Source organism: Microcaecilia unicolor, chromosome 5 (assembly GCF_901765095.1).
Source record: "Microcaecilia unicolor chromosome 5, aMicUni1.1, whole genome shotgun sequence".
NCBI classification, from domain to species: Eukaryota; Metazoa; Chordata; class Amphibia; order Gymnophiona; family Siphonopidae; genus Microcaecilia; species Microcaecilia unicolor.
Window position 1 is genome coordinate 218,023,072 of NC_044035.1, and position 27,071 is coordinate 218,050,142.

The 27,071-nt window shown below is 44.1% G+C and overlaps 1 protein-coding gene across 3 annotated transcripts in view; it reads right to left on the bottom strand.

Moving 5' to 3' along the window:
* Positions 1 to 8,845: 8,845 nt before the first annotated feature.
* PDXK (pyridoxal kinase) overlaps positions 8,846 to 27,071 on the bottom strand; it is a 282,079-nt gene continuing 263,853 nt past the window's right edge. For 2 of the 3 annotated variants that reach the window (XM_030203776.1, XM_030203775.1), the window contains one exon: positions 8,846 to 9,113. In XM_030203776.1, coding sequence (XP_030059636.1) covers positions 9,039 to 9,113 — 75 coding nt within the window. In that variant the 3' untranslated portion in view covers positions 8,846 to 9,038. The remainder of the gene's footprint in view (positions 9,114 to 27,071) is intronic. The other variant, XM_030203777.1, reaches the window with a different exon arrangement.

Here is a 27,071-nt window from a genome sequence, read left to right on the forward strand (position 1 = left end):
AAGCATACAGGAGGCTGGTCCCCCAATGAAGGAGAAAGGCATCCGACGCTAGCCTGCCGTGTGTCTGAAGTCTGGAACAGAACAGAGGCAGCTTGTGGTTGGTCTGAGAGGCGAAAAGGTCCACCGAGGGGGTGCCCCACTCTCGGAAGATCTTGCGTACCACTCTGGAATGGAGCGACCACTCGTGCGGTTGCATGACTCTGCTCAGTCTGTTGGCCAGACTGTTGTTTACGCCTGCCAGGTATGTGGCTTGGAGGAGCATGCCGAACTGGCAAGCCCAACGCCACATCCCGACGGCTTCCTGACACAGGGGGCGAGATCCGGTGCCCCCCTGCTTGTTGACGAAATACATTGCAACCTGATTGTCTGTCCGAATTTGGATAATTTGACAGGACAGCCGATCTCTGAAAGCCTTCAGTGCGTTCCAGATCGCTCGGAGCTCCAGGAGGTTGATCTGAAGATCCTTTTCCTGGAGGGACTACGGTCCCTGGGTGTGAAGCCCATCGACATGAGCTCCCCACCCCATGCGAGATGCATCCGTCGTCAGCACCTTCGTGGGCTGTGGAATTTGGAATGGACGTCCCAGGGTCAGATTGGTCCGAATGGTCCACCAGTGCAGTGAAGTGCAGCAACTGGTGGAGAGGCGGATGACATCTTCTAGATTCCCGGTGGCTTGAAACCACTGGGAAGCTAGGGTCCATTGAGCAGATCTCATGTGAAGACGAGCCATGGGAGTCACATGAACTGTGGAGGCCAAATGACCCAGAAGTCTCAACATCTGCCGAGCTGTGATCTGCTGAGACGCTCTGGTCTGGGAAGCCAGGGACAGGAGGTTGTTGGCCCTCACTTCGGGAAGGAAGGCCTGAGCCATCTGAGTATTCAGCAGAGCTCCTATGAATTCCAGAGACTGGGCTGGCTGGAGATGGGACTTTGGGTAATTTATCACAAACCCCAGCAGCTCCAGGAGGTGAATAGTGCACTGCATGGACCGGAGAGCTCCTGCCTCCGAGGTGTTCTTGACCAGCCAATCGTCGAGATATGGGAACACGTGCACTCCCAGCCTGCGTAGATATGCCGCTACCACCATGAGGCACTTTGTAAACACCCGTGGGGCAGAGGCGAGCCCAAAGGACAGCACACAATACTGAAAGTGCCGTGTGCCCAGGCGGAATCTGAGATACTGTCTGTGAGCTGGCAGTATCGGGATGTGAGTGTATGCGTCCTTTAAATCCAGGGAACATAGCCAATCGTTTTTCTGAATCATTGGCAGAAGGGTGCCCAAGGAAAGCATCCTGAACTTTTCTTTGACCAGGAATTTGTTCAGGCCTCTCAGGTCTAGGATGGGACGCATCCCTCCTGTTTTCTTTTCCACAAGGAAGTACCTGGAATAGAATCCCTGCCCTTCCTGCCCGGGTGGTACGGGCTCGACCGCATTGGCGCTGAGAAGGGCGGAGAGTTCCTCTGCAAGTACCTGCTTGTGATGGGAGCTGAAGGATTGAGCTCCTGGAGGACAATTTGGTGGCAGGGAGGCCAAATTCAGGGCGTATCCGCACTGCACTATTTGGAGAACCCACTGGTCGGAGGTTATGAGAGGCCACCTTTGGTGAAAAAAGTTTAACCTCCCTCCGACCGGCAGATCGTCCGGTACGAACACTTTGAGGGCGACTATTTTCCCATGGATCCAGTCAAAAGCCCGTCCCCGGCTTTTGCTGTGGAGGCGCAGGTGGCTGCTTAGGCGCACGCTGTTGACGAGAACGAGCGCGCTGGGACTGTCCCTGTGCCTGACGAGGCCTTCGAGCCGGCTGGGTGTACCTATGCTTGGTAAAGGCATAGGGCGCAGCCTGCCGGGCCCGGGAAAAACGTCCACCTGCTGAGGCGGATGCTGAAGGCGGCCGGTGGGAGAGCTTGTCGAGGGCGGTTTCCCTCTGATGCAGTTGGTCCACCAGCTGCTCGACCTTCTCGCCAAAAATATTATCCCCCCGGCAAGGGACGTCGGCCAGTCTCTGCTGGGTGCGGTTGTCCAGGTCAGAGGCACGCAGCCATGAGAGCCTGCGCATCACTATACCTTGGGCCGCAGCACGAGATGCCACGTCACAGGTGTCATATATACCCCTGGACAGGAACTTTCTGCACGCCTTCAGCTGCCTGACCACCTCCTGAAAAGGCCTGGACTGCTCCGGCGGGAGCTTGTCAACCAGATCCGCCAGTTGCTTCACATTATTCCGCATGTGGATGCTCGTGCAGAGCTGGTAAGACTGGATGCGGGTCACGAGCATGGAAGATTGGTAGGCCTTCCTCCCAAACGAGTCCAGAGTGCGAGACTCCCGCCCCGGGGGCGCCGAGGCGGTATCCCTCGAATCCGTGCCCTCTTGAGAGCAGAGTCCACGACCGCCGAGTCATGAGGCAATTGGGGCCGCATTAACTCTGGGTCCGAGTGGATTCTGTATTGGGACTCTGCTTTCTTGGGGATGGTGGGATTAGATAATGGTCTCAACCAGTTCCGAAGCAGTGTCTCTTTGAGGACATTGTGCAACGGTACCGTGGAGGACTCTCTAGGTGGTGATGGATAGTCGAGGGCCTCGAGCATCTCAGCCCTCGGCTCATCCATAGAGACCATGGGAAAGGGAATGCAATTAGACATATCCCTGACAAAGAGGCAAAGGAGAGGCTCTCAGGTGGCGAGAGCTTCCTCTCTGGTGAAGGAGTGGGGTCGGAGGGAAGGCCCACAGACTCCTCTGAGGAGAAATATCTGGGGTCCTCCTCCTCCCCCCACGAGGCCTCTTCCTCGGTGTCGGACATAAGCTCGTGCAGCTGAGTCCTCAACCGGGCCCGGCTCGACGTTGAGGCACCGAGGCCTCGGTGGTGTTGTCGAGCGGTGGACTCCCGCGCCGGCGGGGATGAAGCTCCCTCCATCGACGTCGACTCCACCTGCGTGGCGGTCGAGACCGGCGCCGCAAGCGGCGTCGGCGGCCTCGGCACCGGGCTACAGCTCGCCGGCGCCACAGTCAACGGCGCCGAGCCGGCACAGTCTGGCGCATCAGCCCTTCCAGGATCCCCGGAAGGATGGGTCGGAGGCACTCGTCAAGGCCCGCTGTCGGGAAAGGCGAGGGGGCCGGTAGAGGCGTCGGTGCCGGAAGCTGTTCGGGTCCAGGAGACTGCACCAAAGTGCTGGGACCCTGACGCGGCGGTACCTCTACTACAGAGGGGGACCTCTCCTCTCGACGCTGTCGCTTCCTCGGCGTCGACTCCTCTCCGGCGCTGGGAGCATCGATGGCGACCGATGACGGTGCTTCTTCATTTTCTTGCGGTGCCCGTCATTGGCGCTTGGTGGAATGGAGGAAGAGGAGGTCGATCCCCCTCGGCCTCGAGGGACCGGGTCTGACAGGGTTCGGTCCCGAGGGCCCTGGGTAGAGGGAGTGACCGGGGCCGATTGCCCACGCGGCCTCTCACCCCTGCCGTCACCGGAGGACCGGCGGGCCGACGGGACCTGTGCTCCTGGGGTCGATGCCATCGGTGCCGATTTCGTGTACATCGATACCGGTACCGAAGAACCGGCCGTCGATACCGACGAAGTCGACGTCGAGGGGCCGGCGCAAGTTCCAAAAAGACGGTCCCGAAGAACTTGCCTCGCTACTTGTGTCCGTTTCCGGAGACCGAGACACAAAGTACACGACTTGGTATCGTGCTCCGGCCCGAGGCACTGGAGGCACCAAGCGTGAGTGTCGGTCTGCAAGATATGCCGGCCGCACCGACCACACTTTTTAAATCCACTCGGGACCTTCGAGGACATCAACGGAAAAATCGCGTCAGCGAAATCAAAGTCGTCGATGGTGGAGGTAAAAATCACACCTCGAAAATAAATCAACCGCGCGGCCACAAGGCCGCAACGCGACGCCCCCGCTAAGAGACGAGGGAAAATCAAGTTCAGCGCGGTTTTTTTTTCAAAACTAAAGAGAAACGCGGCAACGAAAAAAATAAGAAGATTCGCGAACAACGCGATCCGGTTTCTGGGGCTGACCGAGAGACGAACACGGCTCTCTCCAGCGCGGAAAAGACTGAGCAGGAACGGTCGCGCACGGGCGGGAAGATGGCCGCGCATGCGCGGTGGGCGTGCCCTGCGTGCGGGACCGCCCACGAAGTTTTGTTCCGGTTGGTGGGGGCTGCCGTGGACGTCAACCCAGTCGTGAGAACAAGCAGCCTGCTTGTCCTCGGAGAAAGTATTGTTCTGTAACTATTTTTTTTAAAGCTTGCTTATCTGTAACCTTTTTATCCAGTCAATAAAAACATTCAGTAGTATGAAATGCTTTTTCCAAATGTCCGGAAGCTGCTATACATTTGATTCATGTGACCCACTTCCCTTTCTGGCTGACTGCTGCCTGCTGGGATGAGGAGGGGAGGGGGCTGCATGTAGTCTTCTCGGTTAAGGGAACTCCTCTACAAGCTTGTCTGTGTTTTGTATGACTTGTGCCGTAGCTCCTTACAAGTTGAGACAGAGAAATGGGGTTTGGAAAAATAAACAAACATAAAGCAGGCTATGCACATACTGCTATGCAAAATTCTCCTGGAGTTCTGAATTAAAGTCTTTACCCCTGAGGGTACTCCAGCGCACTGTTAAACAATACTTTTTAAAACAGCCCATATGAGAAAGAGAGTTTTGCAAAAACATGACACAGGGCTGGATAAGATGCATGGATATTGTTCATCTATAAAGGCAGCTTTTTTTTCTTTTGGTCTGGATGCAGAAAGGAGGTGGGGGGGGAAGTGAGGAGTGCATTCACTCTGCAGCTTAGTACCTCTCCACACTTATCTCTCCCTACACTCATCCCTGGGAACTCCGTTCACTGGGTAAATCTCTCTTATCTGCATCCTTCTCCTCCACTGCTAACTCCAGACTCTGGTCTGTTCCTTTTATCTTGCTGCACCATATACCTAGAATAGACTTCCTGAGCCGGTATGTCAAGCTCCATCTCTGGCTGTCTTCAAATCTAGGCTAAAAGCTACCTTTTTGATGCTGCTTTTAACTCCTAACCCTTACTCACTTGTTCAGTACCCATATTTTATCATTCCCACCTTAGTAATTCCCTTATCTCTTATTTGTCCTGTATGCCTGTCCTAATTAGATTGTAAGCTCTGAAAAGCAGGGACTGTCTCTTCATGTTGAAGTGTACAGCGCTGCGTATGCCTAGTAGCGCTACAGAAATGATAAAAAGGAGGAGGAGGAGGAGGGGGATTGGGGATTTCCTCATTCTCTCACACAATACAGCCCATTGCTCTGCCAACAGGGCTTGCTCCAGGGCAGTGTTTGGTTAAAAAAAAAAGGCTTTTTTTTTAGTATTAGGGGTGGAGAAGGGGGGCTATGGGGGTTATCAGCATGCACACACAGATGGCACAAGTTGTTCAAAGTTTTGTTAAAAAAAATAAAACCTTTTTGCTGCTAGCTCTGGACTGTTCAGAAAAGGAGCTTAAAAAAAAGCCATCATGATTTGAGAGATATTAGCAAAAGCCTGACAAGCCAGACCCGACTTGGGTTTTGTGAAGGTTATTTTAAAACAGCTTCATGTCTGCTTACAGAGAGAGACTCAGAATGCATGTTGTTTGCTGCTTCTTTCATCAGGGAAACTGATACATACTGATTTTTTTCTGAAAGGAAGGTGATGCCCTTGAGTCTATGGAATCAACATTTTTGCTGTAATGGACTTCTGCCCTGTTGCCATGTGTTATAAAACAGAGGAATGAAAAAACAAGTGGGGGGAGTGAACAGATTACAAAAAAATGGTTTAAGGACAGGGATAAAACAAACTGCACATGCTCCTCCGGGACTATAGGGGCCAGTGTCAGGGGCATAGACATCACTTCCTGTCACGTAACTCACCCAAGATGACAGCAAGTTGTGTGAAAAAGGACATGTAGGGGTGGTCCAGTACTTGCCGCCACCTTAAAAAGGGGCATGCCCTGGGTGGAATTATGACATTATTTCCTGCAACATCACCTGTCAAAAATATGCAAACTAGTTTTGACAAAAGCCAGTGAGGTAAGAAGACATAAGCATCGCCACACTGGGACAGACCAAAGGTCCATCTAGCCCAGCACCCTGTCTCCGACAGTGGCCAATCCAGGTCACAATCAACAGAAAAGATCCACGGAGCAAAGCATTTTGTACTGCTTGTCCCAGGAACAGTGGATTTTCCCCTACGTCCATTTAATAACATTCTATGGCCTTTTCCTTCAGGAAGCCATCCAAACCTTTCTTAAACTCTGCTAAGCTAACCGCCTTAACCACATTCTCCGGCAACAAATTCCAGAGTCGAATTATGCGCTGAGTAAAGAAAAATGTTCTATTTGTAATTATTTCACTTTTTTCCTTAAGGGCTCCCTGCTATATTTTTTTCCCAGTGACTCTACTGTACTTGGCTAATACCAATTCCTACTACTAAAGACTGCCGTTAGGGAACCCTTTGATAGTCTGTTTGCATTTGGAATGGAGCTTTGAGGAGACTGGTATATTTTAGCCACAAACCCAATGGAACTGTTTGTGCACCAGCCTCTAGGATATCCCTCAGCCCCACTACAGGAGAAAAAGGTGGAGAGGATAGTGTGTGTGATATAACATAAACATCCAACAGCTTCATGAAGAAAACCATAGAATCTGTCCATTTTTTTTTTAATTGTGAAAGAATGAAGATACTGAAAATAAGGAAAACAGCTTTTTATAGCATCTCACTATAGTGTTTAACTGAAAATTTTATTATCCCACAGTACAGAAATTAAAATGTATTCAGTACAATCATCAATAATTAACAGGCTACCAGATGAATTAACCCCATCAAACAGAGGTACAGCTAAAATACTGTGAGCAGTTAAAGTCCCTTCCTCTGCTAGTACATGGGGGCTTTGTACAGTACACTGGATATTTACTATTGACGACGAGAAAATTCAAGATTTTTAATTTAGAATGAGACATGATAATAAACAACAGAATCACAGCAGGTCACCTGAACAGATTTAGTTTCCCATGAACAATCTCACCCACTTCCCCCATCTAAAAATAGGATTCATATAGAGTAGGGGGCCATGATTGACCTGTGTCTTAAATCAGCAGAAGCTCTGAAGATTCTTAAGGAGAACTTATCTTGGATTAAAATAGTATACCCATGTTAAGAGTATCATGAGGACCTATATCTGGGAATAATTATTGATTACTTCTTAAAAAAAGAAATCCCACATGAAAGTTCTCTCTCATGTACCACAGAGGTCACCATTATCTTACACGTGCTTAATATAATCATTTTAAAGATAGAGCAAAAAAATAACCTTTTCTCTCTTTCTTGACCCTGAGGACAAATGTACTTTAAGATTTGCATGTTTGTAAAGGAAAATCCTTTATGCTGTCCCTTGTGTCTTACTGCAAATAGTAACACACTCTTTGCCATACTTTACTGCAAGGCAAGCTTATTAACCTTACCACAAATCTGGCAGTCTGCCATAATTCACAACTTATTATGAGTCTAATTAAGTACTCAACATTTATTTCATAGGGCAAAGGAAGAAAATCTTCATATTAATCCTGCGAGGTAAAGGAAGGAATGCTTGACATTAATCTGCTGACAAGGAACAGAAACTATGCGAGACTGGGAAGTCATAGCTAGTATGAAGAATGCTTTTTAAAGCATAAAAATATTAAGTGTGCCACTATTACATATCCTTGTTCACTTCCTACAGGGTACTCCATAGGAAAGGACATAGAAAATGTTATGTAAATAGAAGAACAAGATGGATACAAGACAAAGAACCAGCTACAGCATTCTCTCAAGCAAAATTGTTGACATAATTCCAGTTAAAAAAAAAATTTAGATCATGGTAGGAACCAAAACAGCAGAACGTAAGAATGAAGGGAAAAGAATTTGTGTTAGGTTCATAATTTATAAACACGCAATAAGATCTCCGCTCTTGTTCTCATTATCAGACTCAGTGCAGTATTTAAGGGGCTGATATTCAGCTGCCAGTGATATGCCCTGAAATTCAATGCCAGGCCATGTCTGGGCTTCAGCACTAAATTTCTGGGTTTGTGGAGCCAGCTTGTTCTATATTCAGCACTGAATTGGCTACGGGGCACCACATAAAGATAGGACTGACTTTTATGCGGTACTATTTATGCGGTTATCTGGCCAGTTAAGTGCTGAATATTGTCTCCTAGAATGTCCCCAAAATAGTCAAGTTCTGCATTAGGTATTAACTGAACATTTTCAGTGGCCCTAAATAGTTAAGTGCCGCTGAAGATGACTGGTTAGCCCTAAACAGGCGATTTAACCGGCCAGCAGCCGTTTCTGGCCAGTTAAATAGTTTTGGATATCAAATCTTTATTTTAGAAGGTATTGTAAAATTCTGAGTCTGAAGTACAGGTGATTAAGGAAAGAGCACTGACAAAGACACCTCTGACCTAGACTTACAATCTAATGTCTTAATCCCCACCTTCAGTTTCACTTCCACAGCCAGCTGAGTTTCCACTTCTATTCTCACATTAAGTTAAACCTTGAGTATGTGGTTGTGAAATGGGATCCTGTGACAAATGTACAGACAACTCCTTATTAAAGTTCATACTATTTTGGCACAAAATAATTTAGAAAATCCAAAACCAGTCATTTGCCTCTCAAAATACTGAGTTACCAGGCATGGGAGGTACCATCATCTTAATATAACCTGGCACTGGATGTGGAAGGTATCTCCCTCTCATTCTAAGAATCTAGCCAACTTGGTGATATTTAACTTCTGGTTTCAGAGAAGTAACGTCTTGATCCATTGTTGTCCTTCCTCTTCATATTTCAGATTCTTTAAAGTAAATAAATGGGAATCTTGCTGGCTCGAATGAATATGATGTATTTCTATCCATACAGGCAAGAGTGCAGGGACTGCAGGGGACTCTGGCACAAATCCAAGGCAAACACTGCACAGACAGGATGAAGAGAAGAGGAAATATGTGTTCAAAGGAGATACCCCCAACTTTTATAACACAGTTGCCTTGATTATCAGCTCCGGGTTTTCTATGTCCTTCTTGCTCTGCACCATACGTAGCTCCAGCTGAGCAGAGGATGGCTTATTCCCTTTCCCAGCCATTGCTGAAAACAAATAAATAAAATCTCAGGTCTCACGACTACTTGATCTTAAATTTTTAAAACAATACCAGTGATCAGGTGTCTATTGTAACTCCAAGCAACACAAGACAAGACTGCATATCACAGTACATCAGCACAGTATATTGGAGTTATTGTATGCAATACCGTGAACTAAGCCATGAAAATGTGCTAGCAGTAAGAGTCTTGCAATGCCCTGCACAGTTCACATCAGCCTGGCTGCTCTAATAAAAGTAAGATGCTTTATACACAGCAGGATATTTTTTGTGTGATCATTGGTTTATACTGTTATATAGTCCCTTGCCATTCTCCTCTTTACCCCTTTTTATATATAAAAATATGGTTTATACATTTCTATTAAAAATACGCTCCCATCAACAGATTCAAAGTGGATAATACACAATACAAATGATAAGTTATAAAAGAAAAATACAGGAACTAATTATATGTTTTAATGGGCAACCAATGCAGTTTCATCAAAGATCTTTTTGTTCCAGAATCATCTTCACTGCAGTATTTTGCATTACCTGTAATCTGGCAATCAGGTTTGCCAGAAGCAGACAATATAACCCATTACAGCAGTTCAATTTAGAAAGTATCATCGCCTTGACTAAAATTTAAAAATGCTTCTCTTCAAAAAGCAGAAAAAAATCTTCTAAGACAATGTAATTAAAAAAAATAGTTTTGATAACTGCATCGACATGTGGTTTCAAAGATAAGGATGTGTTTAAAATGACTCCAAGAATCTTAGAAGTATTTTCAGCTTTTAAAGTAAAACCATCAGGGAAAGACAATTCTGTAAGGATACTATGGCCTACTCGGTCTAACCAAAGTAACTTAGGGGTTCTTTTATGAAATGGCGGTAAAAGGTGGCCCGCGGTGGTGTCAGCGAATGGGATTTCTGCGCACAGAGGCCACCTGTTACTGCTGCTGGTAAAAAGGCCTTTTCTTTAAACGGCCAGTAAATGGCTGTGTGGTAATTAAAAAATTGCTGCACGGCCATTTACTTCCGGAGCCCTTACCACCTATTTAGGAGGCGGTGAGGGATCTGGTGCTAGAACATACAAGCATATTTTCTAGTGCCAGAAATGGCGCACGAGAGACCTGGAACTACTGCCAGGCTCTTGAGTGAGCCCAGCAGTAGAGCCACATCATCGAGCGCCAAGCCAGTGCAACCCCTACCACCCTTTAGTAAAAGAGCCCCATAATCTTGTCTCTATTAAATTTAAATCCATGCACTGAATTTTCTTATACACGATGTTATCAATGGTAAAGATAAATTTAATATATCCTGGATCGGTATTAATAAAAACATGTTGGCATATGAAAAATGTTTTTGACACAATAGACAAGAAATTATAAGAAAAAAAGATGCCATATAGTTCACTTTATAATATCTATTTTACCAAGGTGAAAACCTTGCCAGAAATTCCTAGTGAGTTCAATTTATATAACAACTAGTAAAAAAAGGCCCGTTTCTGATAGCAATGAAACGGGTGCTAGCAAGGTATTTGTTTTCTGCAATGAATGTTGTGAAAGGGATTTTTAGGATAATTGTGTTGTGTTGGTAATGAATAATTTACATTGTTTTATTATGTGCAATATGTTTTTTTTTTTTAATTTTGTTTTTTTGTAGTGTTGGTTGTTATTGTATTTGTAGGGTTTAGTAAAAGGAAGTTACATACCTGGGAGTCCAGTGTTCCAGATTTCTTGAGTTTTGTTCTGTGTTTCACAGTGTCACTCCGTTGTGGTTTCTTGTGTGTTAGGAGACATTAAGTTTGGCAGTTACATGAAGTGAGTTTGTGTGTGTCTAAGAGTGATGCATGGGAAGGAGTATGTGTGAGAGAGAGATGATGTGTGGGTAAGGGGCGTATGTGGTGATCTGTGAGGCGGCATCACTGTGTGTGTGACACAGAGAGTGTGGCTGTGTGTCACAGAGATAGTTCGTGTGTGTGTGAAAGTGAGAGAGGGTTGTGTTGACTGGGAGGTTGGGTGTGAGTGTCTGTGTTTGTGTGATTTTGTGTTTGTGCCTCAGAATGTCGTGGGGGGGGGGGGGGAATAGGGGGCGGGGTTGGTGAACTGTGAGGGTGTGGCGGGGGAGAGAGTGAGTGTCCATCTCTCCATGTTGTGCATCAGTGTGTGTGTGAGTGTTGTGTCACACAGGTAGTTTTTGTGTGTGAGAGTGTGTCTGTGTCACAGTTTGTGTGTGTGTGTGAGAGAGGGTGGGGCGGTCTGGGTGTTTGCTGGCAAATGTGTGTGTTTTTGTGATATTGTGTGTGTGTGTGTCTGACAATAACGGGGGGGGGGGGGGGGGGGGGGGCGGGGGTAGTGAACTGTGAGGATGTGGCTGGGTGCTTGGAGGGGGGTCAACGTATGTTGAGGGGTGGAGTGGGTTTTGACCGTGTTGTTGCTGGCTCGTATTAGTGTGGGTTTTTTTGGGGGGGTGGGGATGTGTTGTGCTGGCAAAGTTGGAGGAAGTGTCAGTTGTCTTTGAGGGTGGTGGTGAACTGAGAGGGTTTTGCAGGGGGGTCAGCGTGTGTTTTTTTTTGGGGGGGGGGGATTCATCTTCACTCTCATCGTCAGTGTTACGGCGGCTGGCAGCAGCAGTCCAAAGCGTGTAGACTCGGCCCTTTTCTCTCTCATGTCCTATTTCCGCACGGGCAGGACTAGAGCTGTGAGAGAGAGAGAGAGAAGGGCCGAGCTTGGACGCTTTGTTTAGCTGCTGCCATTCGCCGTAACACCGACGATGGAGAGGGATGGTGCCTGCAAGTGAAAGGGAGGTAGGGTGTAACGGGGGGACGACGACCCTTGAACGCGGGGGGAGAGGGTGGGGTCCTCTACGTCCAGAGGCGAGTCATGACGGGAGGGGGGAGAGTATGGGGGGATTGAACGGCGATTTGTGAGGGAGTTGGTCGGGGAGGAGGGGGAGATCCGAAGTCGGACAGGAGAGTGAGGTCTGTGGCAGTGTGCATTGGGGAGGAGAGTGGATGAGGGGGGCTGTGGCTGGGGCCCAGTGGCACAGCACCGGGGGGGGGGGGGGGGGGGGGGGGGGGTGTTGTCGAGTGTGTCTGTGAGGTGGGTTTACCGGCAGTGTTCACAGCGGTTGTGTGTCGTTGACGTTCGAGCACGCTGTTTGGCCTGTTTTTTCAGTCCGTTGGTGTGCCTCATGCTGCTTTCATGCGGTTGGTCAGTGTTGCTGGTGACGTACCAGGAAGTACTGACGTCAATTCATGAGATGGAGCGCACGAATGCCTCAATGTTTAAATGCCACAGAGTCAGCTTCAGAACGTTGGAGGTGCTTTTTATTATACAGGATATATTGTAATCTACATATCAAATGCTGCAGGTAAGTCAAACTGGAGAAGAATAGCAGTTTTGTCATGAGCAAATGTTTTAATCTTAGAAACAATAGCCAGTAACACTGACTTTGTATGTCCTGAATCCAAATGGCAGGGGATGTAGGCAATCAAATTTTGCTAAGAAATCTGACAACAGTTCTGCAACATAAGCCACTGCTAATTTAGCCACTAGAGGGATACTTGCTTCTGGTCTATAAACTCACTGGAAGAAATGATATTGTGAACTACTCAAAGAGATGTTTCTTTCAGGCATGGGGTGAGAGGGCAACTTGTGGGACTGTCTACAACCTTATTCTCTAGCGTTTATTATCCAGAGAATGAAGTCAGGGTTGAGCATACAACAGATAATGCTTTGGAGGAAAAAAGCCCCTCTTGGGGTAATTCATGTAGCTGCTGGAGGTAGGTGAATCAGAGGTGGCATCATCTGAAATGTTAAACAGTGGTCTTTTATTAGATCTATTGTTTTCTTGACTTTAGAGAGACTCTCTGCTATATGGCATACCTGTGAACTTCTCAAGACAATAAGGGCTGTCGTGCTAACCCGGTGGTAACTGTGGCAGCGTGCGGCGATACTAGATTACCGCCGTATTATCGCCGTGCAATCCATTTCTGAGGGGTTTTCTTTTTCTCCTGGAAATTGCGCACGCTCAGGGCGGGACTACCACCGGCAGCCACATTGGGCTGGCGGTAGTTCTGGAACAGCGAGCAGTAAGCCCACGTTGGGATTACTGGCACTCTGCAAAAGGGCCTCTATGTGCATAATATTTGATTAAGTATGTTCTGATATGCTATGTGGAAACTAAGGGGCCCTTTTACAGAGCGGCGGTAAGTCCAAAGTGGGCTTACTGCTCGCTCTTTCAGGGGTACTGTCGGCCCTACGTGGCTGCCGGCGGTAGTCCTGCCCCGAGCAAATGCCACGTAGGACCGGCAGTACCCCCAAAAGAGCAAGGTAATGATTATCATGCGCTAGACACTAGAGACGCCTTATGAATATATGGGTGTCTCTAGCATTTAGCGCATGCTTATTTTTAGTGTGGGCTAAAAACCCTAGTGTGCCTTTGTAAAAGGACCCTATAGTATTTTAAACAAAATTTGCACAGAGGCAGGGCCGTGCCAACACGGTAAGCGAGGTAAGCATGGCAGGAGGGCACTATCCTCTGGGGGGCGCCCCGCCACACCATGCTTACCTCGCCCTCTTCTCCCCAGATCCTTTTCCTTTTTTTTTGTTTAAATTTACCTCTGTCCGGCGGCAGCGTAGCGTCAGTGAGAAGGAGGCGGCGCTCCCCCGCCCCGACGTGTCTACTAGTCTTCCCTTCGCTGTGTTCCGCCTTCTTCTGATGTCAGAAATGATGTCAGAAGAAGGTGGGACACTTAGCGAAGGGAAGAAGACTAGTAGACACGTCGGGGCGGGGGAGCGCTGCCTCCTTCTCACTGACGCTACGCTGCCGCCGGACAGAGGTAAATTTAAACAAAAAAAAAAAAAGGAAAAGGATCTGGGGAGAAGAGGGCGGGCAGTGTAGCGATCGTTTTCGGGGGGGGGGGGGGGGGGGGGGGGGGGCGGGCCAACGGGGGGGGGGGGGGGGGGGGGCGCCGGAGACCCTAGGCACGGCCCTGCACAGAGGTCAGGAGCCAATACAACTCTGTAAATATAGATGTGATCTTCTTTACACTGATTAGCCTAGCTGCTGTATTTTGGATGAGCTGTAGCCTTCTAAGATTATCAATACATGACACAGTTAATTACAGTAATCCAAGTGGCTCGTAACAGCTGTCTGGACCATCTTAGTCAATTAAGAAGTGATTTCAACTGGCAAATCATCTGAAGCTGATCAAAACAAGAACACACAACAGCCCCAAATTGTGGAGATAACGATAAATGTTTTTCATAATTGAATTCTAACATCACAAATATTTATAAGACACATCAATAATAAATTATGTTTCCTGGAGATCCACATTGCTACTTTCTGAGTTTAAAATGAAATTGTACTGATATAGCTACTAGTCTCTAAAGTTCTGTTGTTGTTTTTTTCCCTTGGTTTCCGTAATTTTTATTGAAAAAACTGATAAGTACAAGGTGTCAAAGGCTCAAAACACATAGGGTCCTTTTACTAAGGTGCACTGAATAATGGCCTGCGGTAGTGTAGATGCGTGTTTTGGGCGTGGGCGTGAAAATTGCCGAACATCCATTTTGGGTCCGACACATTACCGCCAGCCATTGACCTAGCAGTAAAGTCTCACATGGTAACCGGGCAGTAATGACCTACGTGCGCCAAATGCCACACGTCCGATACACGTGTCCGAAAATAAAAATGATTTTTCAGACACGTGTATCGGACGTGCGCCAAAAATGAAATTACTGCAAGAGCCACGTGGTAGCCAGGCAGTAACTCCATTTTGGCACGCATAGATGCTTACGCAGCTTAGTAAAAGGGCCCCATAATCCAAAAAAGGTAAAAATAGCTTACTGCCCCACCTTTTGTTAACAAGAGAAATAACTACAAAATTATTTCTAATGAAGCATCCCTCCCACCCTGTCCCCTCCCATTAGTAACAACTTAAAAAGGTCTAAATCCAGTGGTGTTCCTTATGCCATGAGTTGGACCCCCCCCCCCCTCCCAAAACAAAACAAAAGACCTTCTGAGTTAATAATTAAGAATCCATCTGCGTGCCCTATGAAGCATCTCCTTCCAGATTGGCTCCCTTATTTTTTGAAACTTGATCCAACATCTAGCTTCATTCCAGCCCGCTCTATGCCTCTCAGAAACCATCATAGCACAGACCAGGTTCAAACACTGTGCCATATTTGGCGGGTCAACTACACCACTGCAAAAGTATACATTTCCTGGTGAGAAAGAACAGAAAGTAAAATTGATTTTCTGGAGCAGAGGTAGAGCGCCTGATAGCTGTGTCCTATATGGATTTTATATATATAAGACTCTAAGTACAGAATGATGTCCCTCAGTCCCAAGAACTTTGGATAATGCTATAAGACCAAAATAAATGGCCCAATGTGGCCCCATATAAGCCACATTTTATATATTTATTATCAGCAGCAATGCCCATTTTAAGAGCTCTATCAGGTGCAGTATAAACTTGAAAAGCAAACTTATAAATCTGTCCCTTAAGGTTAGCATTCACCACTTTGGCTAAAGGAGTAAAAACCAAACCTTTAAGCATTGTAGGAGTGACCACCAATCCCAAATCCTGAGTCCATTTTTGTTCCTAATATTCTAAAGAGGGTTGTTTAGCATGTAACATGTTATAATAAAAAGAAATTCTAGTCCAATCTACTTTAGCAAGTAAATAAGCCTCTTCAATTTGTTCTATTGCATCTTCTGTAAGACATTGGGAATGTAGAGAATGAAAGTAGTGTTTAATCTGTAAATTTCTGTGTTGGTCCATGTGCCTCAGTTGGAGGTCATCTTGTAAATGATTAAGAAGTTGCACCCGCCCATCAGCATCTACTACATGATGAACGTGTTACAGCATCCTGGTGCCCATCTTTGAAACACTCTACAGTGATACCCACTGGAAAGTTACTACAATTACACCCTATGGTCTGAATCTTGATTTCTCTGTATTCCTATGATGGTTTTTTTGGCTATATCTGTAAAATCTTCTATGATAGTTTCTGAATTCTGTATTTTAACAATTTAACAAGTGTTTGAGGAGACAGGATGAATCCCTTGTTGTTTTTACATTTTAACCTTGTTTTTCATTAAGTTTGTTTTGTTTTTACACTGGCAGATTCTTTCTGTAAGGTTTTTATGGGATGGCTTACCTGCATTTTTATCACGTTTTTGCTCTTTATTTTAATTTTTATGGGTTGGTAGATTCGATAATTGGTCATTTTCTTCTGTTTTTATTAGTTTTAGTACACTAAAATGTATTTAAGATATTCCTCGTGGTTTATGGAATTGTTTAGACTCTGAGGTTTCTTCTGTGGTTGGAACACATTGATGATGTCAGTGAAATGCACTGACATCACTGGAATGCACAGTATTGTCTTCAATGCGTTCCACTATGTTTTTTCTTTTTTAATCATTTCTGAGGACTTTAAAGATGTTTTTCACAGTGATTTTGGTTCCAATGGATTTTAGAACATCTCAAGATGTTTGTTTTGTAATTTGGGTCTTTTTTTTTTTTTTTTAGCAATGCAAAATCTCTAGTCCACATTGTTTTTTATCATCACATCATGAATATTTTTTAAGCAGCCAGTACTGTTTTTATCATCTTTCTACATATTCACCACTGTTTTTGTGTTGAGAATCACTTCATTTACCATAAAAGATGTTTTACATGGTTTTTTTAAATTCCATCATGGATAAATTACACTATTGTGCATATAAGTTAGGGTGTTACACTAACTGTTTTTCCTAACTACCTAACATTTCCAGGCACAGAAGCATGTGAGTAAACTTTTTTTTAATGCCTGATATCTTGTCCTTGAGATTTCTTCTAGCACATATTTGTTTTGAAACTATGGTGGACACTTATCTTTGTAAATCCAGTGCTTGCAAAGTTTGATCAGTTGGCCAAGATAACATCTGAAGTTTTACACCTGCTGAATAAGCCTCTCACCCACTTTATAAAGTTGTTTCAATGATTGTTTTTTACTGGGCAGTTCATTTTTAAATTGGTATTAAGTATTGATGGTTTCCATTTTTTAATACATACAGAGCTAAAAATTAGCACACACTAACACTAGACACACTCAGGAATATATGGGTGTACATAAGTAATGCCACACTGGGAAAAGACCAAGGGTCCATCGAGCCCAGCATCCTGTCCACGACAGCAGCCAAACCAGGCCAAGGGCATCTGGCAAGCTTCCCAAACGTACAAACATTCTATACATGTTATTCCTGGAATTGTGGATTTCTCCCAAGTCCATTTAGTAGCGATTTATGGACTTGTCCTTTAGGAAACCGTCTAACCCCTTTTTTAAAACTCTGCCAAGCTAACCACCTTCACCACGTTCTCCGGCAACGAATTTCAGAGTTTAATTACGCGTTGGGTGAAGAAAACTTTTCTCCGATTTGTTTTGAATTTACTACACTGTAGTCTCATCACATGCCCCCTAGTCCTAGTATTTTTGGAAAGCGTGAACAGACGCTTCACATCCACCTGTTTCACTCCACTCATTATTTTATATACCTCTCTCATGTCTCCCCTCAGCCGTCTCTTCTCCAAGCTGAAAAGCCCTAGCCTCCTTAGTCTTTCTTCATAGGGAAGTCGTTCCCATCTCCCCGCTAGCATTAGCTTGCACTAAAAATGCCAGCGTGCCTTAGTAAACAGGGCCCAAAGTGAATAAACATTCTAACATTGTCTTTTAAATATTTTAACATTTTTACATAATCATCTTTACATTTAAAAACTCAATACTTTATTTTAAATATTTGGAAAATATTTTAAAGAATATTTTAACACTTTTCCATCCTCTTATTATTTAAAAAGGCAAATTTTATAAGTCAATGCCATTGTTGCTTTACAGTTCTTTACTCTTTGATAATGTTGGTGCTTCTTAAAAGTGAAAACGTATATACAAAAGTTGGACAACAATGTAAATATGAGTACCTAGCTCAAGTGTTTTTTTATGATTCGGCATGCTGTTCGTGGATGAACCTGAGGACTTTTGGCAAAGGCATACATAGCTTGCACTTCACTGAAAGGTTTTTATCAACTTTATAAATGCAAAAAAGTTCTTTCAGCTACCAGAATCGAAGGCAGATTTTGAAGAAGTTGTTTCAGATATCGTTCATATTATTTACATAGTGCAATAAGGGGCCCTTTTACAAAGGTGCCCCAAAACATGGTCTGCGGTACTGTAGGTGTGTGTATTAGACGTGCGCTGGACCATGTTTTCACCATGTCTGGAAAAAGGTTTTTTTTGTGTGTCAGGAAATGGACGTGCAGCAAAATGAAAACCAGTGCCTGAGCCCTTAATGCCACGCACTGACTTTACGGTAAGGGCTAACGTGTTACCCATACGGTAACCATCCAGCACTCGCCAACTGCCGACCACTCAAGCAGTACAAAATTATTTTCTACTGAATGTTTTCAGCGCGTGCCAAATTCAGAATTATCTGCCGGGGCATGTGGTGCTTGGGTGGTAATTCCAATTTAGCGCATGCTGGATGCATGTAGGCACCTTTGTAAGAGGGCCCCTAAGTATGGACTGAAACACAAAATCAAGTGACTCAAAGAAGAAACTTCTAGAAAGCCATCACAGGAATATTTGGACTTATAAACACACAGTGACCATTTTACTGGACCAATCAGGTGCGTTTTAATGCAACTGTTGGTCCGCCATTGACTGGGATTATCCCCTCAAACTGCACAAAGACAACCGCCCTAATCCTGGATTAGTTGATACTTAGAAATCTAGTTCCACTCAGCCCACCAGCACTAAAAAATCTTCTATCAGCAACATGTGAGAGCAGACTTAGCTTTCAAAAAAGCGGCAATGGTGAGGCAACCTCAACAAAATTCTTGAATAATACTATCCAAAGAAATAACTCCAAATAACACTTAGGTCACAGATGAAAGTGAATATATTTGGGAAGTTCACCAATAAAGGTATTTTAAGGAAAATTGATGTAAAGTCTGGAGGTAAAAAAAGGACTTAGAAACTTTATACTTGTGTCCATGGTTTCAAAGTTTTCCCCCCTCAAATCCCAGCCAAATCCCTAGCACAGAGAGATCCTGAGGGCCATGAAACATTTTGGAATACTAGTAACTCTGCAGTAACAGTACCTCCCAGAGGAAGACATTGTATAGCACAGTGCAAGAGCCCTGACAGCTTCCATGCCTAAAAAAGGGGGCATATTTTGTGGAATGGCTGAAAATACAAAGCCAACTACATAAACCTATACAATACTCTTCGGGCAGCCTGCAAAGGCCAGGCAGTATTTGAAGTCTTTATAAGCAACTTGTGAGAGGGGACTTCAAAGTCTTTGTGAGAGCATAGATGACTGAAATACATTAGAGGCTCTGTACATGTAAGGGTTCAATCTAATTCTTCCTGAAGAATAATGTTAAATTACTTTGAACCACATATTTAATTTGTGTTCACTCTGACTGCATTTTTCACTACATAAAAATAAAGAAATCTTCATGCAAGCATTGTGTAGCTGTGCAGAATTTCCTGAGGGAGTATTCGATACTATGGAGATCCCACATGCATGATACGAGTACATAGGTGCCCAACATTTCAACAGGATCCTCAGTTTAATAACAAAAAAAAAAACTTAAAAGAACATTATAACCCACAATTCCTTAATTGCCACTTAGCAATGTGAATAAAGAGAACATCTTTGAACTGATTTATCCTCAAAATTTTGCTGCTCACTATGAAGTACAAATGCCATTATTCCAAAGAGGGGCCCATATTTCTAGAAATATATGATGCTTTCCTATGAGCAACCAAGTCATAACACTTACCGCTTTGGTGGCAAACTACGGAACACACAGTTAACTGGCACTGTGCAGCAACAGCAAATCCTCGGTAAACTGGCACTTTGCAGTAAGTCCCCCAAGTCCTCGCTTCAATAATTCAGCACAGCCACCTTTGCTCTCTGCCCAGACTGATGCAGCAAGGCTCACAATGACCCAACATGGGCGAGCAGCATCAGAGGTCAACTGTTCTACTGTTACGTGCATGAGCTGACCTGCATGTGCAGCGATCTTCTGGTTGCATGTGGAGGTCACCCCACGCCAGTAGATCAGGTGACCTCCGATGCCGCTGGCCCGTGCGTGTGTCAGCGTGAGGCCTTGCTGCATAAGCCTGGGCAGAGAACAAGTGTGGCTGCGCTGAATTATTGAAATGAGGAGGAGGCGATACTTGGACATCTTGGAAGATCTTAGGTAGCACTAGTGGTCACTGGGGCACATACACTCCACGGGAACCACTTGCTTCCTCTATCCCCGGGAGGAAAAGATGCCGGGTGAGTGTTGGCTTCTACCTTCTTACTCCTTTGTTCTTTGAGAAGCAAGGAAAAATACTGCTGGTAACATGAAAAGAAAACATCTTTCAATTACCATTCAAAATGTAATTAAATATAGTAACACCGTAGAGAGTATTTGATTACTCGGAAAAAGTAATCAATTACAGTAATGCTTAGCTACAATTGGGTGGCAGAGCAGGTGGGGGGAAGAGGGGTTGGTGGTTGGGAGGCGAGGATAGGGGAGGGCAGACTTATACGGTCTGTGCCAGAGCCGGTGATGGAAGGCGGGACAGGTGGTTGGGAGGCAGGAAAAACTGCTGGGCAGACTTATACAGTCTGTGCCCTGAGAAAGACAGGTACAAATCAAGGTAAGGTATACACATGAGTTTATCTTGGGCAGACTGGATGGACCGTGCAGGTCTTTTTCTGCCGTCATCTACTATGTCATCTACTATGTTACTATGTTACTAGTAATGTGATACCACACAACACGGACCATCAGATGGTACTGGGTGCAGGTGGCGACATCATAGCAGCTCTGGTTCCTAAGCAAGATCTTTTTCCAGCATGCAATTGCAGATGCAGGGCTGCAGAGTCATGCCTGAAAGCACTTTTGGTCACGCACGTTCAGAGCCACTTTGGAACATTTGGAAAAAAGAGGGTAGCCTTCATAAACTACAAGAGATAAAAGAAAGAGGAAGGCAGGCAACAATATCTGGAAAAGCTAAGAAAAGTTGGTAAAGTAGTCAGGAAAGCAAAGATGCAAATGGAAGAAAACAAATAACCAGTAAGGTAAAATTGGGGGGCATGTGATTATCTTAAGGTAGCCAAATGGTAGAAATGGTAATACCAAATGCCAGAAGAATGCTTGGGTGCATAGTGAAAGGCACAGCCAGTAGGAAAAGGTTGGTGATAATGCATCTGTATAAGTCTCTGGTAAGACCTCATTTAAGGTACGATGTACAATTCTGGAGACCCCATCTTTAGAATGGGGTCTTTAGGATGGAGTCAGTTCAGAGGGTAACTACTAAAATGGTCAGTAATCTTCATCATAAAGTTTATGGGGACAGACTTAAAGAACTCAAAATTTATATTCTGGAAGAAAGGCAGGAGACGTGAGATAGCGAAGTTACTTACCTGTAGAGGTGTTCTCCAAGAACTGCAGGACACATTTTACCACATATGGATGGTGTAATCTGACGAAGCCCCAGCAGAGATGCTCTAACCTCTAGAAGCTTCTGCCAGCCCCAACTGTGCATGTACCTTCCCATCTGCCTCAGCTGCATGGGACCAGGCAGTTGAATATAAAAGCTTAAAGAACGCAACTCGAAGGGAAGTTGGGAGGGTAAGTGGTAATGTGTCCTGCTGTCCCCAGAGAATACCTGATATAGGTGAGTAACTTCACTTTCTCTGAGGACAAGTAGGACATCAATTACCACACATGGGAATTCCTAGCTATCAGGTTCACCAAAAACAGTAGACAATAGGGGCTTGCAATAGGCAAGACCAACCAGAAACCAATTAAACTAAACTTTTATGCATGCTACTGTTGTGTAGTTAATCAGGCATCTGGGACCCAGCAGACAGGTGGGGTTTTCGGTTCAAAAAATCTATAAAGATCCTGTGGGGGGGGGGGGGGGGGGGGGGCTGTGTGGCCATTAGAGGCATCTATCAGGGGAAAGAGATGACATTTGTGAATTTATATGTCCCTAACTCAGGGCAAGCGGAGTATTTTAAAGGGATCAAAGTGGATCTACAAAATTTTGTCCATGAGGAAGTGGTGGTGGTAGTGGTGGGGAGGGATTTTAATGTGGCCCTGGATGCTTGTCTGGATCATTCTAAGGGAGGGGGGCCAATATAGAAGTGTAAGAACAAAACATGTAGCACTACAACCAAACACTATTCTACCTTGGGACCTGACTTTTCATAGACTTAGGCCATGTCAGTTTGTTCCTGTAATAGGCCTCAAGCACACTGAGGACACATCAAGGCTAACAGAGGCAAAACAACTGTTCACAACAACCGTTATTTACTGTACTGGGAATCTACATGGAAAAGAAGAAAACATTTAAGGCATCAAGAGCTGGGTCTTTGGGCCCCCCAAAGTCACAACATTGTAAAACCTCAGACTTTGTTATTCTAGTCAGCATGGCACCAATCCAGAGGAAAGGGTATAAGACTTTCTTTTCTAAGCTAATAGCTGGCTGGTTGTTATCTTGGGCAGTTCACACAAGAGCTGCTCTCAGCTAGGCTAAGCCAGCCACGTGATGAAGGCTCGTTAAAGATATGTGCCCTCCCCCCCTTCTCACTTGCATGCTCATCTGCCTAGGTAGAGTTACCATCTGTACCATCTGCGAGCCAGCCTGGGGTCTGTGCTGCTGCCTTGCCAGATCGTGAGGTGAAACCCATTTTCCAGCCTCTGTCTTCAGTCCCTGACTTCCTCCGGATTCAGTGTTCGCGATTGCTGTCATCTGTCAGGTTTAACTGGTTTCTCCTTAATGCCTGGGGTGTCAGGTATCCTATAAACTTTAGGACTAGGGCTAGTGTGTGTTATCTTTGCCTTGACAGGTACATGAAGTCATTGTTCTACCATCCCTATGGGTAATTCTGCATAAGTATTATCTCTGATTATATTTGCTATTTGCTGCCATTACCTTTAATAAAACAGCTTTTCTATTTTTCTAATACCTAAGCCTTGCGTCCTTTCCTCTCAAGAGTTCATCATTTAGACAATTCTGAATTTGAATTGCATGAATGGGAAGTTTGTGATCTAATCTCAGAGCACTAAATTACCGAAATACATTGTTGAAGTTTTGAAATATTCCTCTGACCTTATTCCTCCAATTAATTGAATTTTCTATATTCCAAACAAGAAAAAAATGGATGCAGATTTGGATGTGAATACTCAAATACAAAGGAAAGAGCCAGAAAATTTGAATGTGACTGATATGTTAGAACTTACATATACCGAAGAGAAAACGACATTGACCCAGACTATCTCCCACCTTACCTTCCTCTCTATCACCTATCTCTACCTACCTATCCACCCTATTACTACCCATCATTACTATGTTATACTTAATTTCCTACTTTACATAACAAAATTCTGTGTTACCTATGTAAGCCGCATTGAGCCTGCTTTTAGTGGGAAAGTGCGGGATACAAATGTAATAAATAAATAAACTTTCTATGTCAGAAGTTTCTGATCGTATGACTTTAATCGTTTCCTTCATATTTGAACAAGACTTAGAAGCAGTTAAACGCTTATTCTTTAGAAATTCTCAATCCTTATTTTATGGTGAAAAGATTTGGATGCATAAGGATGTAACCAGACAAATGCAGGATAGAAGAAGAGCTTTTCTTGCTATTAGGAAGAATGTTTTGGCATTAGGTGCTTCATTTTATCTTAATTATCCTTGCAAATGTGTAATAAAATATTCAGGTTTTAAATACAACTTTTTCTATCCAGAACAACTAAGAACTTTTGAAGAATCTAAGAAATTAGTAACAGCTTGACGTCTGAGATTGAGATTAAGATTATAAGGTCTGAGTAAAAATGTGCAAAACAATATTCACTCATGAACCTATTCCTAAAAGTTTTTCTCCTGAATAATATGTTAACTCCTCCCTTATTTTTGTGGTCTAAAGAAGATTAACAGTGTTTTTCTTTATTATCTTATTCCTTTAATTGCTGTTAAAATACAGAGAATGTATGTCTGTTTTGCTTATCAAATATTCACTTGTAATGTAAATTATAATTTTGCAAAATAAAAATTAAAAAAAAAAGTACTAAATTACCATTGTCATCTTTGTACTTCTCTCTCTTTGCCGGCCCTCTAATGAGGCACGGTTATTGTGTTTAGTCCCCATAGTAGGAGACACTGGAGGTCTTTGTTAGATCTAATGAGTAGCTTAGAGCTGTTGGATTGTTGGAGGCTTTTTCAGGGGACTCAACAAAACGATACTGCTTGGCAGCCTACCAGATAAATTAGTGCCCAATCCTATCCCCATAATGTATAACCCGTCTAGAAAACCCTGTACTAAGAAACAACCTAATTGTAATGTCAGATATCTGCTAGACAATGCTAATATATATCATCAGAACATTTCTATGGTTACAGACCAGAACCAAATAGCTAACATTCGACGGCCTAAAAAACCTCTCTACCTTTTGCAATTATCCAAACAATTCTCCCCTTTGGAACAAAGTCTCAACTCACGCCTGTCCCCGTCATTTATATCAATGCCAGGTCTGTGTGGAACAAGGTTCTCTTATTCAGGGATCTGCTAGAATCTTCAAATCTGGGCTGTTTATCTCAGAAACATGGCTCACAGAAGTTGATAATCTGATACTGCCCTATATCTATCCACCTGGTTATGGTATTCTTCATTCTACAAGACAGGGTAAAAAAGGAGGCGGACTTGCTCTTATTTTTAAGAGTTTTTTTTCACATGTCTTTAGTTAGTTCTGGGGTTTTCCCTGAACTAGAATACATGCTGTGCAAGTTCTGCAATGATTCAAAAGAGGCAAATCAAATTGCTCTGCTCCTCATTAACCATCCTCCAGGAGCTTGGTCCAAGGCAGAACTTCTACTTGAAGAGAGTATGTCCTCTGCCATGTCACAGTTTTCAAGGATTATTTTCCTGGGAGACTTACACTTAGAAAATGATGCAGACACTGATATCCACAACTTCAAATCATTTCTGAAGGACTGAGAACTAACTTCATTCTCAGAGGATGCAACTCATGAAAAAGGCCATATGTTAGACTTCATGACTTCCTGCCCTAATAGCTTGATTAGTTCATTCAAATGGAAGCCAGTACCATAGTCTGACCACTTCCAACTGGATTTCATCATTGATATCTGTATGTCAAGCTTAACCAGACACAAGTAATCGAAACTCATCTCAACCAGAAGTAAAATCAACAAGGACACTTTCTGGTCTGAGCTAACAGATTCCCTCACTACCGCATCTCCTACTCATGGTTCGATCAGATCCCGCCAGGACACCAAGGTGAAAGCCATACTAGACAAAATTGCTCCATTTACCACTAAAAAGATCAAGACATCCAGATATTTGCCATGGTTTACAGAGGAATTATTCATCCTAAAAAAGGAATGTTGACGCCTTGAAAAGTAATGGAAAAAGAACAAAGATACTACTGATAAATCCAAATGGAAGTCAGCTTTCTGATAAGGTGGTAGTGGATTCAAAACACCAATACTATAGCAGCACTAATAAGGATGAGCATTTACAGAAAACATGCTGATCATTTCGTGAACAAGATCCTTCAAATTAGGTCCAAACTATCTAAAGCTACACCAACAGAGGAAAATAGTCCAATCCGTAGATCGGCCTTAATCGCCGGAGATCCTACAACCCAAGGACTTAAAACTGATGGGAATCTTTTCAACCAGTAACAGTTGAGGATATAAGATCAATGCTGTTGAAATGCTCCCGAGCCAACTGCTCCCTGGATCAATGCCCAAAACATACTCAAATCCATCCTTATGGAAGCAGTAAACTGTTACTCGATAATCTCAATGAGCTGTAAAAATCTGGCTCTGTTCCTCCTAATATAGGTGAAATTGTTCTCTGGGCTAGACATAACGTTGCCTGCAAACTACCATCCAGTGGCAAGCATACCCCACCTACATTAGTAAACATCTCTCTTTATATCTGGAAAAATTCTCTATTTTACACTGGTCACAATTTGGCTTCAGATTGTCACATAGTACGGAAACACTGCTGCTAGTTCTAACTACATGTATCAAACAACACCTATGCAAAGGCGACCAAGTAATTCTTCTCCACTTTGATATATTGGCAGCGTTCGATGAGGTTGACCACACATTGCTAGTCGAACACCTGGATCAGATAGGAATAACAGGAACTGTGTTCAAATGGTTCAGTGAATTCCTATCAAATCAAAGCTATTGCCTCAATACACCTGGGACTTAATGAATTATTATTATCCTATGCAGATAACATCCTGCTTCTCTTACCAGTGACAGTTTCAAACATAGATCCAACTCACTCTGTAGCGAATGGTATGACTGCTGTTAGCACCTGACCAATAAACTGAAATTGAATGTGCAAAAAAACAAGGTCCTGTGGTTCCGAAATCAGGGAGTTGAGGTCCCATCATCAATATCTTTGACCAATGGTCAAATCTTTACAGTCGAATCTGAAACCAGAATACTAGGGACCTTGCTTGATTCTTCACTCACCTTCTCTTCCCATATTAACCAGCTATGGAAGAAAATACCATTCAAAATGAGACAGCTACTTCTACTCAGATCATTCTTCGACCAAAAAGCCTTTGCACTACTAGTCCAAATGTTAGTTCTACCTCGCTTGGATTACTGTAATGTTCTATTTCTTGGTATTAAGTGTCAATATCAGAAAAAATTGCAAATCATATAGAACACAGCTGCTAGGCTTATATACAGATTGAATAGATATACTAGAGTTTCAACTCATCTAAACAAACTACATTGGCTTCCCATAGCAGAAACACTCAGGTTCAAAGGTGCTTGTTTAGTTTTTCAAATCCTACAGGGCTTCACCTCTGAACTGCAGACTAAAACCGCTTCGCTATGTCTGGTACAGTCTAACAGACTGAAACAACT